Source organism: Oreochromis niloticus, linkage group LG3 (assembly GCF_001858045.2).
Source record: "Oreochromis niloticus isolate F11D_XX linkage group LG3, O_niloticus_UMD_NMBU, whole genome shotgun sequence".
In the NCBI taxonomy this organism is placed as follows: domain Eukaryota; kingdom Metazoa; phylum Chordata; class Actinopteri; order Cichliformes; family Cichlidae; genus Oreochromis; species Oreochromis niloticus.
Genome location: NC_031967.2, coordinates 82,942,181 through 82,954,861, shown reverse-complemented (window position 1 = coordinate 82,954,861; position 12,681 = coordinate 82,942,181). Strand labels below are relative to the sequence as shown.

At 36.3% G+C, this 12,681-nt stretch overlaps 2 protein-coding genes across 4 annotated transcripts; one reads left to right on the top strand and one right to left on the bottom strand.

Annotated features, from left to right (window-relative positions):
• Positions 1-1,362: 1,362 nt before the first annotated feature.
• LOC112846032 (uncharacterized) lies at positions 1,363-3,476 on the top strand. The gene is made up of 4 exons (XM_025905256.1): positions 1,363-1,728; positions 1,925-1,987; positions 2,341-2,956; positions 3,466-3,476. Exons 1-4 carry the CDS (start codon positions 1,627-1,629, stop codon positions 3,474-3,476), a joined length of 792 nt encoding a protein of 263 aa, XP_025761041.1. The 5' UTR covers positions 1,363-1,626.
• A 655-nt stretch (positions 3,477-4,131) lies between these two features.
• Positions 4,132-9,999, bottom strand: LOC106096915 (G2/M phase-specific E3 ubiquitin-protein ligase). Of its 3 annotated transcripts, none has more exons than XM_025905456.1 (7): positions 6,814-6,917; positions 6,490-6,585; positions 5,973-6,265; positions 5,462-5,685; positions 5,042-5,242; positions 4,735-4,924; positions 4,132-4,482 (listed from the first exon to the last, which is right to left on the bottom strand). In XM_025905456.1, the coding sequence occupies exons 4-7, from the start codon at positions 5,609-5,611 to the stop codon at positions 4,259-4,261; spliced, it is 765 nt and encodes a 254-aa protein (XP_025761241.1). In that variant the 5' UTR covers positions 5,612-5,685; positions 5,973-6,265; positions 6,490-6,585; positions 6,814-6,917; the 3' UTR covers positions 4,132-4,258. The 3 variants fall into 3 exon arrangements, 2 of the variants coding, with proteins under 2 accessions (XP_025761241.1, XP_019212827.1); XM_019357282.2 differs by lacking the exons at positions 4,132-4,482; positions 4,735-4,924; positions 5,042-5,242; positions 5,462-5,685 and adding exons at positions 7,214-7,274; positions 7,481-7,906; positions 9,393-9,455; positions 9,644-9,999 and having other exon boundaries at positions 6,010-6,265; positions 6,814-6,949; XR_002061593.2 differs by lacking the exons at positions 4,132-4,482; positions 4,735-4,924; positions 5,042-5,242; positions 5,462-5,685; positions 6,814-6,917 and adding exons at positions 7,214-7,274; positions 7,481-7,906; positions 9,393-9,455; positions 9,644-9,997 and having other exon boundaries at positions 6,017-6,265.
• Positions 10,000-12,681: the final 2,682 nt, after the last annotated feature.

Below are 12,681 nucleotides of genomic sequence, written 5' to 3'. Positions count from 1 at the left end.
TGGTCCTTTGACCCCGGTGGGACATGGTCACCTCTTCCCACTGGATAGTTCTGTCCCTCCCGGGGATGCAGGGGCTTGATTGTTCCTGTGGTCTCCTCCTGCTGGGCACGTGGATGTCACAGAGATGTGAGGGGTCTTTGGTACTCTTGGGTACTGCAGATTGCGAGTTGGTTATCCTGGTTCCATCTCAGTCTGCCTCCAGTCACCTGGGGGGCACTGCTAAAGCTTCCCCCCTCATTATCAAGTACATTTGTGACATTCTCACATTCATATGCTCTCTCTCTCGCTCTCTCACACACACACGTACTCACACAAACAATAAGAAGATTATGTATTTTCTAGTTCTGTCAAAATTAAAGCATTAACGCAAATTAATCCGCCATCACGGTCAGCACGTTTAAAATTTTTAGCGCAATTAACACATCTGGAGTGCAGAATGACTCAAAATCCCTGAAATGTTTCTGTCAATGCATTTCGGGCAGTTTGTCCAAGCAAAGTTACCTTCGCACATGTGCAAATGGGCAGTTGATCTGGCAGTGACGGGCAGCTGAACTAATCAACTCAATATGGAAGGTGATAAACTCACATTGGCCCTCTCGATGGGAAATTTGAGTATTAAAAAAAAATAAGATGGAATAGTCTATGGGGCGCCGTTTGTAAACTGAAACATGCCGAAATTAACGGCAACATTTTTCCACATTTAGCTCTAAATCTTACAAAAACATGTTTTTTCGAGTCATTTTTTACAACATTTAGTAAAATTTTAAATGTTAAATCTAAATGCTAAATGTTAAATCTAAATGCTAAATGTTAAATCTAAATATTTTATCTAAATGTAAATGTTAAATCTAAATATTATATATAAATCTAAATGTTAAATGTTAAATCTAAATGTTATATATAAATCTAAATGTTAAATGTTAAATCTAAATGTTATATATAAATCTAAATGTTAAATGTTAAATCTAAATATTATATATAAATCTAAATGTTAAATCTAAATATTATATATAAATCTAAATGTTAAATGTTAAATCTAAATGTTAAATGTTAAATCTAAATGTTATATATAAATCTAAATGTTAAATGTTAAATCTAAATGTTATATATAAATCTAAATGTTAAATCTAAATATTATATATAAATCTAAATGTTAAATGTTAAATCTAAATGTTAAATGTTAAATCTAAATATTATATATAAATCTAAATGTTAAATGTTAAATCTAAATATTATATATAAATCTAAATGTTAAATGTTAAATCTAAATGTTAAATGTTAAATCTAAATATTATATATAAATCTAAATGTTAAATCTAAATGTTAAATGTTAAATCTAAATATTATATATAAATCTAAATGTTAAATGTTAAATCTAAATATTATATATAAATCTAAATGTTAAATGTTAAATCTAAATGTTAAATGTTAAATCTAAATGTTACGGGAAACTAAATATTTAGCTAATATGCAAATTTATTGTACGGGTCAACGGAAATACCAAAATAAAAGCTTCAAGAAAACCTCCCACGCTAAAGTGTGCCAGTCGTGGTCAGGTTGTGTGTCTGCGCTCCTCTCAGGGTCACTTTTGACTGCCATGAGCTGTTTCACCTGTTCCCTACCAGCATGTCCAGCGATTTAGCTGAAAACATTGGAAGAGCCGTTTTGTCGGCCATCCAACGATTCAGCGGTAGTGCACCCTCAACCTCACAAACACCGCAGCACTTGGTAAGTTCATTGTATAGCATTTTGGACGGGTTGATAGCAGTGTTAGCAAAACTAGCAAACCTAAATTACTTAGCTAGTCCTCAATTATTTCATTTGGTAGGCAGCAGACAGAGATCGAACATCATACAACTCTATTTATTTATTTATTTCTTTCTTTGGTAGGTAACAGTCGTTCTTGATGTAAATGTTTCCTTAGGAATCCAGCAATGCACCTGGACCAAGTAGACCTGCCGTCTCCACTGGGATATCATACCGCTCGGTAGGCCTTCTTACACATATCATTTAGCTGACTGGTTTTTGTTTTTTCTTTAGTGTAATATGTCACCTTAAATTAAATCCTGTCAAAGTAATGATTCTGATTCTACATACATTTCATCTTCTTAGGGGTCCATCATTAGCAGTGTCACATCACCACCAACAACATTCACAAGTTTTACGTCATATTTTATTACTGTTTTTGCTGTGAAGTGTCTTTTGATTGCTCACTTTAATATTTTAAAAATATTGATAAAATATTACTCTCTAGCTAATCTGTCACAGTATAATTGCCTCAAATTACCCATCTTTTGTTATAGAATTGTGCTAATTGAGATTATCTGTGCCGTGTTCTAGGATGGTTACCAAGGAAGGCTTCAGATTTCCAAAGAGGAATTGGAAAATGTTCTTTCCCTGAAAACATCTTTTACTGAAGCTGCATCTATCCTTTCCATCTCCATGCCCACTCTGTATAAGTTACTGCAAGACTATAATATCTCAGTGTCAAAATTCAATGTAATCAGTGACCATGAGTTAGATCAGATAGTGTCCCAGATAAAAACTGAACATCCAAATGTTGGAGAAGTGATGCTGATGGGTCATCTGCGTTCCAAAAACATAGTGGTTCAAAGATGGCGCGTAAGAGAGTCACTGCGGAGGGTGGACTCGCCTGGTGTTCTATCCAGGAGAAGAACTGCAGTTGCTCGGCGAGTATATTCTGTGCCTCATCCAAATTTCATATGGCACATAGATGGAAATCACAAGCTGATTCGTTGGAAGTTTGTTGTTCATGGTGCAATAGATGGATACAGCAGGATGTTGATGTTTCTTCAGTGCTCCAGCAATAATCGAGCTGAGACTGTGAAAGCTCTCTTTACTGCAGCTGTTGGACAATTTGGCAAACCCCTGCATATCAGGACTGATCATGGAGGAGAGAACGCTCAGATTTGGGAGGAGATGCGAGCAAGCAGGGGTGAAAGCTCTGTCTTAATGGGAAGTTCTGTGCACAACCAGAGGATTGAGCGTTTCAACCGAGACTTAAACAATAACTGTAGCCGCTTTTATGCACCTATATTTTATGAATTGGAATCACTTGGTATCCTAGACTTAGAAAATGCAACAGACCTATTTTGCCTTCATTATGTGTTTCTACCACAAATCAACCGCACTTTGAAGGAATTCAAAGCTGGATATAACAATCACTCTATTTCCACTGAAGGTAACAGAACTCCCATCCAGCTTTTTGCCTGCGGAACTCACGTGTTTCATCATCACAACCCAGAACTTTCTACAGCAGAGGTCTCCATACCCTCCTTGTCAAACTCTCAAAGTAGGTTTGTCCCATTAAATGACAGCGATTTGCAAGAGCTATATACAAGCATTCACCCTTTTGAAGAAGACAACAATAATGGTAAAACATTGTTTCAACGAACACAGCAGTATATTTTTAACAAACTTGTAAATGTGTGACCTCAACCACAGGATACCAGTGATGTTCCAAAGAGTGATGACACTTAGTATTCTTAAATGCTGTACAGCAAATGTGTTTTTTGTACTACTGCAGAAGCCCCCTCCCCTCTAGCAGTGATACCTCCTGCCACATAAGGACTCAAAGTTAATGACTGATAGTGACTCATAGGCTATTCAGAAGGCTACAACTACATTTGGTTTATGGGTAAAAACAGTTATTCATATTGCAGTAAAGCCATCAAATTCACACTGTAACAGTGTAATACAGTATAACAGTGAAAATTATCAACATGGAACAGTCAGTCTTTAAATCAATTCACAAGATTATCTACAGTATTGTGCTAATCATTTTAAAGTTGCAATAGTCTTAATAAATGTTGCTGTTAGATGTCTAAGTAATCCTGGCTTGTTCTACAAAGCATGTTTAGTATACTCTGTGCATAAACTGTTTTGAAAGGTCCTTGTTTAAAAAAAGAAAAAGCTTAATAAAATTATTAATTGTATTACACCAGTGACTTTATTGATTTGTTGTTGAAAATACAGAGTTAGCATTTTTATAAGTCTATTGAAACTTTGAAAATTATTACATTTCAACATTAAACGGAGTCAGAAATTATTTCAACTATCTTGTATGAAGCAAAGTTACTTGGAACTATAATTAATGAACAGGATTGGAGTTAACAAACCCACCACTTTAATTTCACTTTTTTGGAACATGTTTAGATGGTGCTGAATAAAGCTCCATTCATGAGTGCTACTAAGAAGCAGTAATGAAAAGCATCATCATCAGCCATTGTTGTTTCATTCACAAAAAGCTGAAGCTCATTTGCACATGTGTGTGTGCAATCGGGAGATGTTTGCTTTCATCGTGAATGAATGTTATTTTAGGAGCTGGTTGAAAACCTATGGCTGGAACCTTGCTGCTCCCGGTGGCAAAAGCCAAGATGTGACCAGGCCTCAAAGCCTTCACAAATGCCTCTTCATCCTTGGTAAGAGTCCTTTCTCCAAGTGCGTCTCTCAGCTCTTTATCTAAAAACAAAGAAAAACCCCCCGTTAACCTGGGGACACTAAAATAGTTAAAGCTTGAGCTAACAACTAAATGATGACTAATGTATTTATAAAAATACAGAGGTTCTGTCTTTGCTTTGCTTGTCAGTTGTAAGCTTTCATACATCTTTATTCCTGTTTTGTGTGTGCATGTGACATAAAAAGACAAAGTTTTACTTTAGCGTCCTGAATTGTTTCATGGCCAGACTACATTATATGTGAAATCCTGCTTACTTTCGACACACTGGAGAAATTCCCGAAATTTGACCACCATCAGCTCCTCTCTAACTCTTCTGTTGCTCCCAAGGACAGAATAGCTTGGCCTGAGAACCCCAGCAATTAAACTGGCTGCCAGATCTTTGTCCTCCCCCGATAGGTCAAGCAGAACACGCAAACTGGGGTTCTCTCTCAGGAGTGATAAAATCTAGACAGAAAAGTTTAAATAATGGTTAAATTCCAGTTTTAAATACAAAAAGTAGCTCACTCTAAATGTTTATTATAAAATAATGACCAATTGATACAGAAAAAATATAAATCTCACTCCATAGTAGGACAAGCCATCAGTTAGTTGATCGAAACAGCTTTGCCGTTGCAGGACTACAAGGTATAGAGCTGCATTTTTCACAAACAGATCTTTATTGGCCATGGTGACTGTGAGTGGAAGACCTTCAACTTGATATCGCCATGAGTCGCAGCAGCTGACTGCTTTCTCCAAATCATGTTGAGTTGTTGCATTTACAACCTAAATATTTAAGAAAAACACTTTAAATGTTTGTTTTTTTACCAGTGTACACAAATACTGCAGATGGTTCATTTTAATTGGACAAACAAATTGAAAATATAATACATGGAATTGCCTCTAATAACCAAAAGTGTATTTATTATATATTATAAAAGAAGACCAGAAGACTTGTGAATATAGGAAATATTACAATATTCTTGTTATAATATTGCAATTCACCTTTTTCAGATTCTCTCTTAACTCAGGGTCACCTATATCATCCGGTGTTAGGTGTACTTGAAGAATGTCTCCTGACACAACGTAGTCTACTACATGTGGAGAGAGAAAGGCTGGTGCTTCTCCACCTTGCACTATTATCGTGGACAACATCCTGCCAATGGTTCGATATACTCCATTTTGCAAGTGTAGGATGTTAAATTTCAGTGTGCATCCATTTGGTGTAGCTGAAAAATAACACACAAAAAAAAGTATATTCTGTGCAGACGCCAACTGATATCTTGAGATTGACAGACAAAAATGTATTTCTCTTTTTTTGTACTGTTTCAGACACACAGAAGATAACATAACAGATTTATTATCTGTAGTCATTTATTAACTTGTTAATGTTCTGTCAAACAATGTTCAGATCAGGTGGTTGTTGCGTTTGTAACATTATAAAAACGAGTGTCGTCAACAAGCCTTTAGGCCTTGAGTAAGTAAGTTAGTTAGTTTGTCTATGAAATCATATTATCTTCAAAAGCACCACTGTCCTGAAAGATGGCCTTCACCAGTAAACGGAAAAACTAACGCATTGGCCCCCCAAGGTCAGCAGCATCTTCCTCTGTATCATGTTCATCGCTTGCAAATGTGACATAAAGCATCTCACAGCTTTCTGCAAACTTGGGTCTCTTGAACTGACGCAAAGCAGTCGACCACACATTGGCTCGACTGATATGGAGTTGTCTTGTTCCTGGTGTAATGACTTTCTCACTATGAGCTCTAAGAAGACCTTCAATTTCTTCTTTGCTGAGCTTCTTAAAAGACCTATATAAAAAAGGGACAATGACAAACAGATCTTGGGGAAAAATGGAAATTTGCTGCACATTTGACTCAAGTGCACAGAGTTACAGATAATTATGTTGTGATAGTCCATATTAAATTAGTCAGAAATGAGCAATTACCTTTGTAATTGTGTAACTTCAAAAAAATGATGCAAGTAAAGATGCAAATAAGATATTCAATTATCAAAGGTTACTTTAAAATCTTACCTTGAAATATGAACTTCACTCTGTCTATCAGACTCTTCTAGGAGGCTACGCTGAATTGCCTCTTCAAGAGCTTCATCTTCCTCCAGAAAAATAGGGCTAAGTAGACAAGAGATATTAGAAATCATAAAAAATGTCAGCCTTGAAAAATTTCTCACACTACATCATTAAAAAAAAAAAAATTAAATGTAAATCCTAAAGTTGCAGTCATTCAGCAAAAAAAAAAAAAAAAAAACCCAAAAATGCAAATTGGAAACCTGCATCAAAACAATATCCTAAACAACATCTAGAATGAAGGATGTCTTTAACCCCTAGACAACAGCTTACACAAATTCTGCCACATTATATGGAAACATCTGCTGTCCCTCTGCCTGTCCCTCATTTTCACTCTCCTGAATGCAGCCCTCTGTTTCCTGATGTTTGGCCTCACTTTCACCTGGTGTTGTAGGCAACGCATGATGCACTGAACAAAGGAAAGAAGGTCAGCATGACTTGCTTCATAATCTTAACAGAGCCTTTGTATATCCTTATATTAGTTCAAGTGAAAGTTGGCCACATATTCCTCCTTGGCTGTAATCACCTGTGATAATCCGTAAACATTAAAATCTGACAAATTAATGATGCTCTCATCAAACAAACCTCCCAGGAATTATTACTCACTGCAGTAACAAAATCTAACTGGTCATTGAGCTTAGAACCTCACTAGGTTTTCATTCACGTCACATACCTCGTCTTCTCCGGCAGACTGGACTTTCAAAGTCACTATCAGACAGCTCTTCTGGTTCCTCCTGAGGGAAAAGAAAGCATGTTCTACATAAAATCAAATACAGTTGCACCAAATCACTGGTAACACAGAGGCACATGGCTGCACTAAAAACTGTTTACACCTGCTAAAAGTGCAATATTAATTAATACAATTAATAAAATTATGTTAAGGGAACAGACTAACTTTTTAGACAATAAATATTTCTGCACTGCAATATAAAATGTTTACCTGTGCAGGTTTTTGTATCCCTGCCATTATATAGAGGCAGGTGGAGGAACAAATCGAGCCAACTTCTTGGCCACCCCAAAGAAAACTGCTAGAAACATTTGGTTTCATTAGTCGTTTACATCCTCTAATTGTACTCAAATACTCAAAAGGGAATGTCTGGCCAGTTGACAGTGCAAATGTTCTTTTGAAGATTGCTGCCATTTCTTCTCTAAGTTGTGCTTCAGACCAGTCAGATGTAAAGGAGATCTTCCCAATAAGGCCATCTTGTGCTAGTTTTGCTCTTGAATCTCCTCTCGGTATGAGAAACGTTGATGCTGAAGACAAGGGCAAGCACACAACATCTTTTGCATAGTGTTTGCAGGTCTTGTTTTTTCTCACAAAATGTGAGCGCGTAGCATGAGCTTAAGGAACTGATGGAAGAGGAACCTGAAATGAATTCAAACACAGATACAGATAGACATCTATGCATTACAATACATCCGTAAGGTTTCTGTTATCTGTTCATTAAAAAACAAAAAAAACTGTAGACTCAGACCATCTTACTATTGTCTACCCATTACACAGAAAACTGAACCTTTTGTATCTTGTAGATTAGCATTTGGTGACTGCTGGTCAAGTTGGTGATTCAGTCCCCAGGTGCTCTAATTTACAGCTCCCAATGGGTTTATCTGAGTATGACTGTGTGCGAATGTTGGACAGAAAAAGTGCTTGTATTAATCTGTGCCTGTGAATGGGTAAATGAGATGTGTTGTATAAAGTGCTTTGAGCACTCAATTAGAGTAGAAAAGGCCTGCAGTTAGGTCAATGTGTATTTGGACCCTAACAAGTTTTGAAATGATAGCGTACAATATGAAATGATAGATGTTTTTATATCGTCATATCGAACAGTCCTAATACAGAGGGTTCACTGCAAGGTGCAAGCCACTCATAAGCCTCAAGAATAGAAAGGCTACAATGGACTTAACATTCTAGTGTTTTTACAAAACAAAACAAAAAACATCAAGTAAAAGCCAGCAAAAATTTTGGAAAAACATTCTTTGGACAGATAAAACCAAGATCAACCTCTACCAGACTGATGGCAAGAAAAAAGTATGGAGAAGGTATGGAACGACTCATGATCCAAAGCATACCACATCATCTGTAAAACATGGCAGAGGCAGTGTGATGGTTTGGGCATGCATGGCTGCCAGTGGCACTGGTAGTGTTTACTGAATATGTGACACAGGACTGAAGCAGCTGAATGTGTTCAGAGACATACTTGTCTGCTTAAGTCCAGCTAAAAGTAGGCACAATGATTGGGTAGCATTTAATAATAAAGATGGAAGATGACCCAAAACATACAGTCAAAGCACCGCATGACTTTATTAAAGTAAAGAAATAGAATATTCTTGAATGGCCAAGTCAGTCACTGGATTTTAACCCAATTGAGCATACATTTCACTTGTTGAAGACTAAATTTAGGACAGAAAGGCCCACAAACAAACAGCAACTGAAAGCCAGTGCAGTAAAGGCCTGGCAGAGCCTTAGTAAGAAGGAATGCCAGCATCTGGTGGTGTCCATGACTTCAAGACTTCAGGCTGTCATTGCCAACAAAGGGTTTTGAATAAAGTAATAGAAATTATCATTTTATTTTCAGTCATTTAATTTGTCTAATTACTTTAGAGCCTCTGAAATGATAGGATTGTGTTTACAAATTACTTTTTCCCCCTCACATTTTTATGCAATCATTTCGTCCAGCCCATTGAATTAAAACTTAAAGTCTGCACTTCAACTGCATTGGAGTCGTTTCATTTTTAATTCATTCTGGTAATGTACAGAAGCAACATTAGAAAATGTGTCTGTATCAAAATATTTATGAACCTGACTGTATATCAAAACCAGTCAGCTAAATGATATGTGTAAGAAGGCCTACCGAGCGGTACGGTATCCCAGTGGAGACGGCAGGTCTACTTGGTCCAGGTGCATTGCTGGATTCCTGAGGAAACATTTACATCAAGAACGACTGTTACCTACCAAATAAATAAATAAATAGAGTTGTATGATGTTCGATCTCTGTCTGCTGCCTATCAAATGAAATAATTGAGGACTAGCTAAGTAATTTAGGTTTGCTAGTTTTGCTAACACTGCTATCAACCCGTCCAAAATGCTATACAATGAACTTACCAAGTGCTGCGGCGTTTGTGAGGTTGAGGGTGCACTACCGCTGAATCGTTGGATGGCCGACAAAACGGCTCTTCCAATGTTTTCAGCTAAATCGCTGGACATGCTGGTAGGGAACAGGTGAAGCAGCTCATGGCAGTCAAAAGTGACCCTGAGAGGAGCGCAGACACACAACCTGACCACGACCGGCACACTTTAGCGCGGGAGGTTTTCTTGAAGCTTTTATTTTGGTATTTCCGTTGACCCGTACAATAAATTTGCATATTAGCTAAATATTTAGTTTCCCGTAACATTTAGATTTAACATTTAACATTTAGATTTAACATTTAACATTTAGATTTATATATAATATTTAGATTTAACATTTAACATTTAGATTTAACATTTAACATTTAGATTTATATATAATATTTAGATTTAACATTTAGATTTATATATAATATTTAGATTTAACATTTAACATTTAGATTTAACATTTAGATTTATATATAATATTTAGATTTAACATTTAACATTTAGATTTATATATAATATTTAGATTTAACATTTAACATTTAGATTTATATATAATATTTAGATTTAACATTTAGATTTAACATTTAACATTTAGATTTATATATAATATTTAGATTTAACATTTAACATTTAGATTTATATATAATATTTAGATTTAACATTTAACATTTAGATTTATATATAACATTTAGCCTCCCCAAGAGTGACAGAGAGAGAGTGGAGAGTTTTTTGTTAACATGAATGTACAAGATATTCAATAAACATATTAAGTGCATATATTTTCCCTTTTTTCTTGAGTTTGCTGAAGCAAAATGAAATGCGATCAATATAGAATAAAAATGAATGATATTTAATCATGATTGTTGTTTGTTACCATTGTTTTCCAGTGCTTCCTTTTTACCAAATGTATGCAAGGGTTACTACTTTTTTTATAATCACTTATATGAGAATTAAAAAAAAACAAAACGGACTGACAGACAACAGATGCACAAGATCATTGATGACAGTCTTGCTTTCGTGTTTTGTTTGCTCACAAAGAAATATGCAAATTAATAAAAGTTGTTGACGTCTGACATTTATGTCAAACACGTGAATGACAAATATGTGGAATGGTTAGTTCTGCACATAGACAGCACTGGGAGTTTTCAAACTGCTTCTTTGTGATGTCTTTACTGAAACCAACAAACTCGGCACACAAACAGCTACTTCATGGTATGAGGTGCTAACAGAGCTTCATTCGGTTGTCTCTGGAACAGCGGTGTCAAATTTAAATGAGCTGCTTGCACTGTCAATTCATTGGAGGCCACTTTACTGTTGGATTAGTACAAAAAAATAAAAAATCACCCACAAATATTTCTGAAAATGTATTATTTGTTTGTGTTTTTAAACAAATATTGTCAAATATTGTATAACAAGACAAAACTGCAAAGTTTTTTCTCACTCTTTACTAACTGAAGCCTTTCATTGAACTACCCAATAAACACATTGGTCCTCTCTGTCTGTCAGACACGTGGCAGCACTTCTGCTATCATTTTGTTTTATTTAACATAATAAACTGCAGTCATAAGTGTGCACATTAGCTTGTGACACTCTCACTGAACTAACACAGCCAATCCCTCAGCATGTTTGTCTCTCTGCTCATATTAAATCATTTAAAGAGCATTTCACTCAACAACAAACAAGACAAGTCAGTTCAAGGGCCACAGGGCGTCAGAGGGGTTATATAAGTTCATGTGTTTTTAACTGGGTTTTCATTTAATCAAACCATAGGGTTTTTAATTAAACTATTTTTATTGCTTTGGCGCGTCTCAACATTCAGTTATGCAGACATAGGTGTTCTTAAAAGCAATTCTTTGTTTTTGCGTGGAGGGGTGGAAGCCGTTTTGGTTCACAGTGCGCCTTAACAAAGCCGGAATGCTTTTTATTTACATCTAGTCAAAAGTGTTGGTAATAGTGTTTTAATCACACTAATTTTGTGATTCTGACAATGTCTCAGCTTGCAGTGATGCAAGCATTTTATTTTAAAAACGGCACAAATGGGAATTTCTTCTGTACGGGCAATTTCAGCCTGTTCACAAGTGTTTCGTTTAATCAAACCACTAGTTTTTAATTTAAGTAGTTTTACGGATCTAGCAGGGTTTCTTTCACGAAGTGATGCGATCATTTTATTTAAAAATCAGGATTTCGGAATGTTGATCCAAGAGGGAGACAGAGGCTGCTAGTTTTTAACACAATAGGTAGTCACAAATAACATTCAGTCCCTTTAGAAATAAATGCTGCAGTGATACTTCTAAAACCAGTCGCGCAAGCCCCATCTGTCCTTTCAACAGCCGGTTAAATGTTTGAAATTGTTCAGGAACGCAAAAGCCCACCGTGGGTATCATTTAAATGTTGGGATTCCTTAGGAAAAGGTAAAAGCCGACAGGTGTACCAGTCGAGCGTGGACCCGACCTATTGTTTAAAGTGACCAGTATCGGCTCTTTTTGTAATTCCTCGACAAGGTAAAAGCCCCACAGATGTACCAGTCGAGGAGGGTCTCGCCTATTTTCTGAAGTAGCCAGCAACAGCGGAGCCTTAGGCCTATTTTGGCCAGTTACACCGGAGCTCAGCAACTGCGTGCCCCACCCTCATTGTTTTAAACTTGCACAGCAAGGTGATGTCCTGCAGGTGTATCGCCCCCAGACTTATCGGCCCCCCCATCTATTGTTTTTGGAAGCACCCGGTCCTACATGAAGCGTTGCTTATGCATAAGAGAAAAGAACAATACAACGCGGTTCTCTGCTCCAAGACATCCGTGGTCCTTTCACATGGTAAGCATGTGTGTTATAGCCGGCGCTTCATAAATGTCAGTCTGTCAGCGCAGGTTATTCAAACTTTTTTAAAACGTGACTCATTTGTTGTCCAAAAAACATTTCCTCTAAATTTGCAAAGTTACTGATTTAAAATATATATTTTCGAATTTTTAGCTGGATGTCAAACATATGATAGACTCTTGAGCATATTTATATAGCAAAATTCACAGTGGT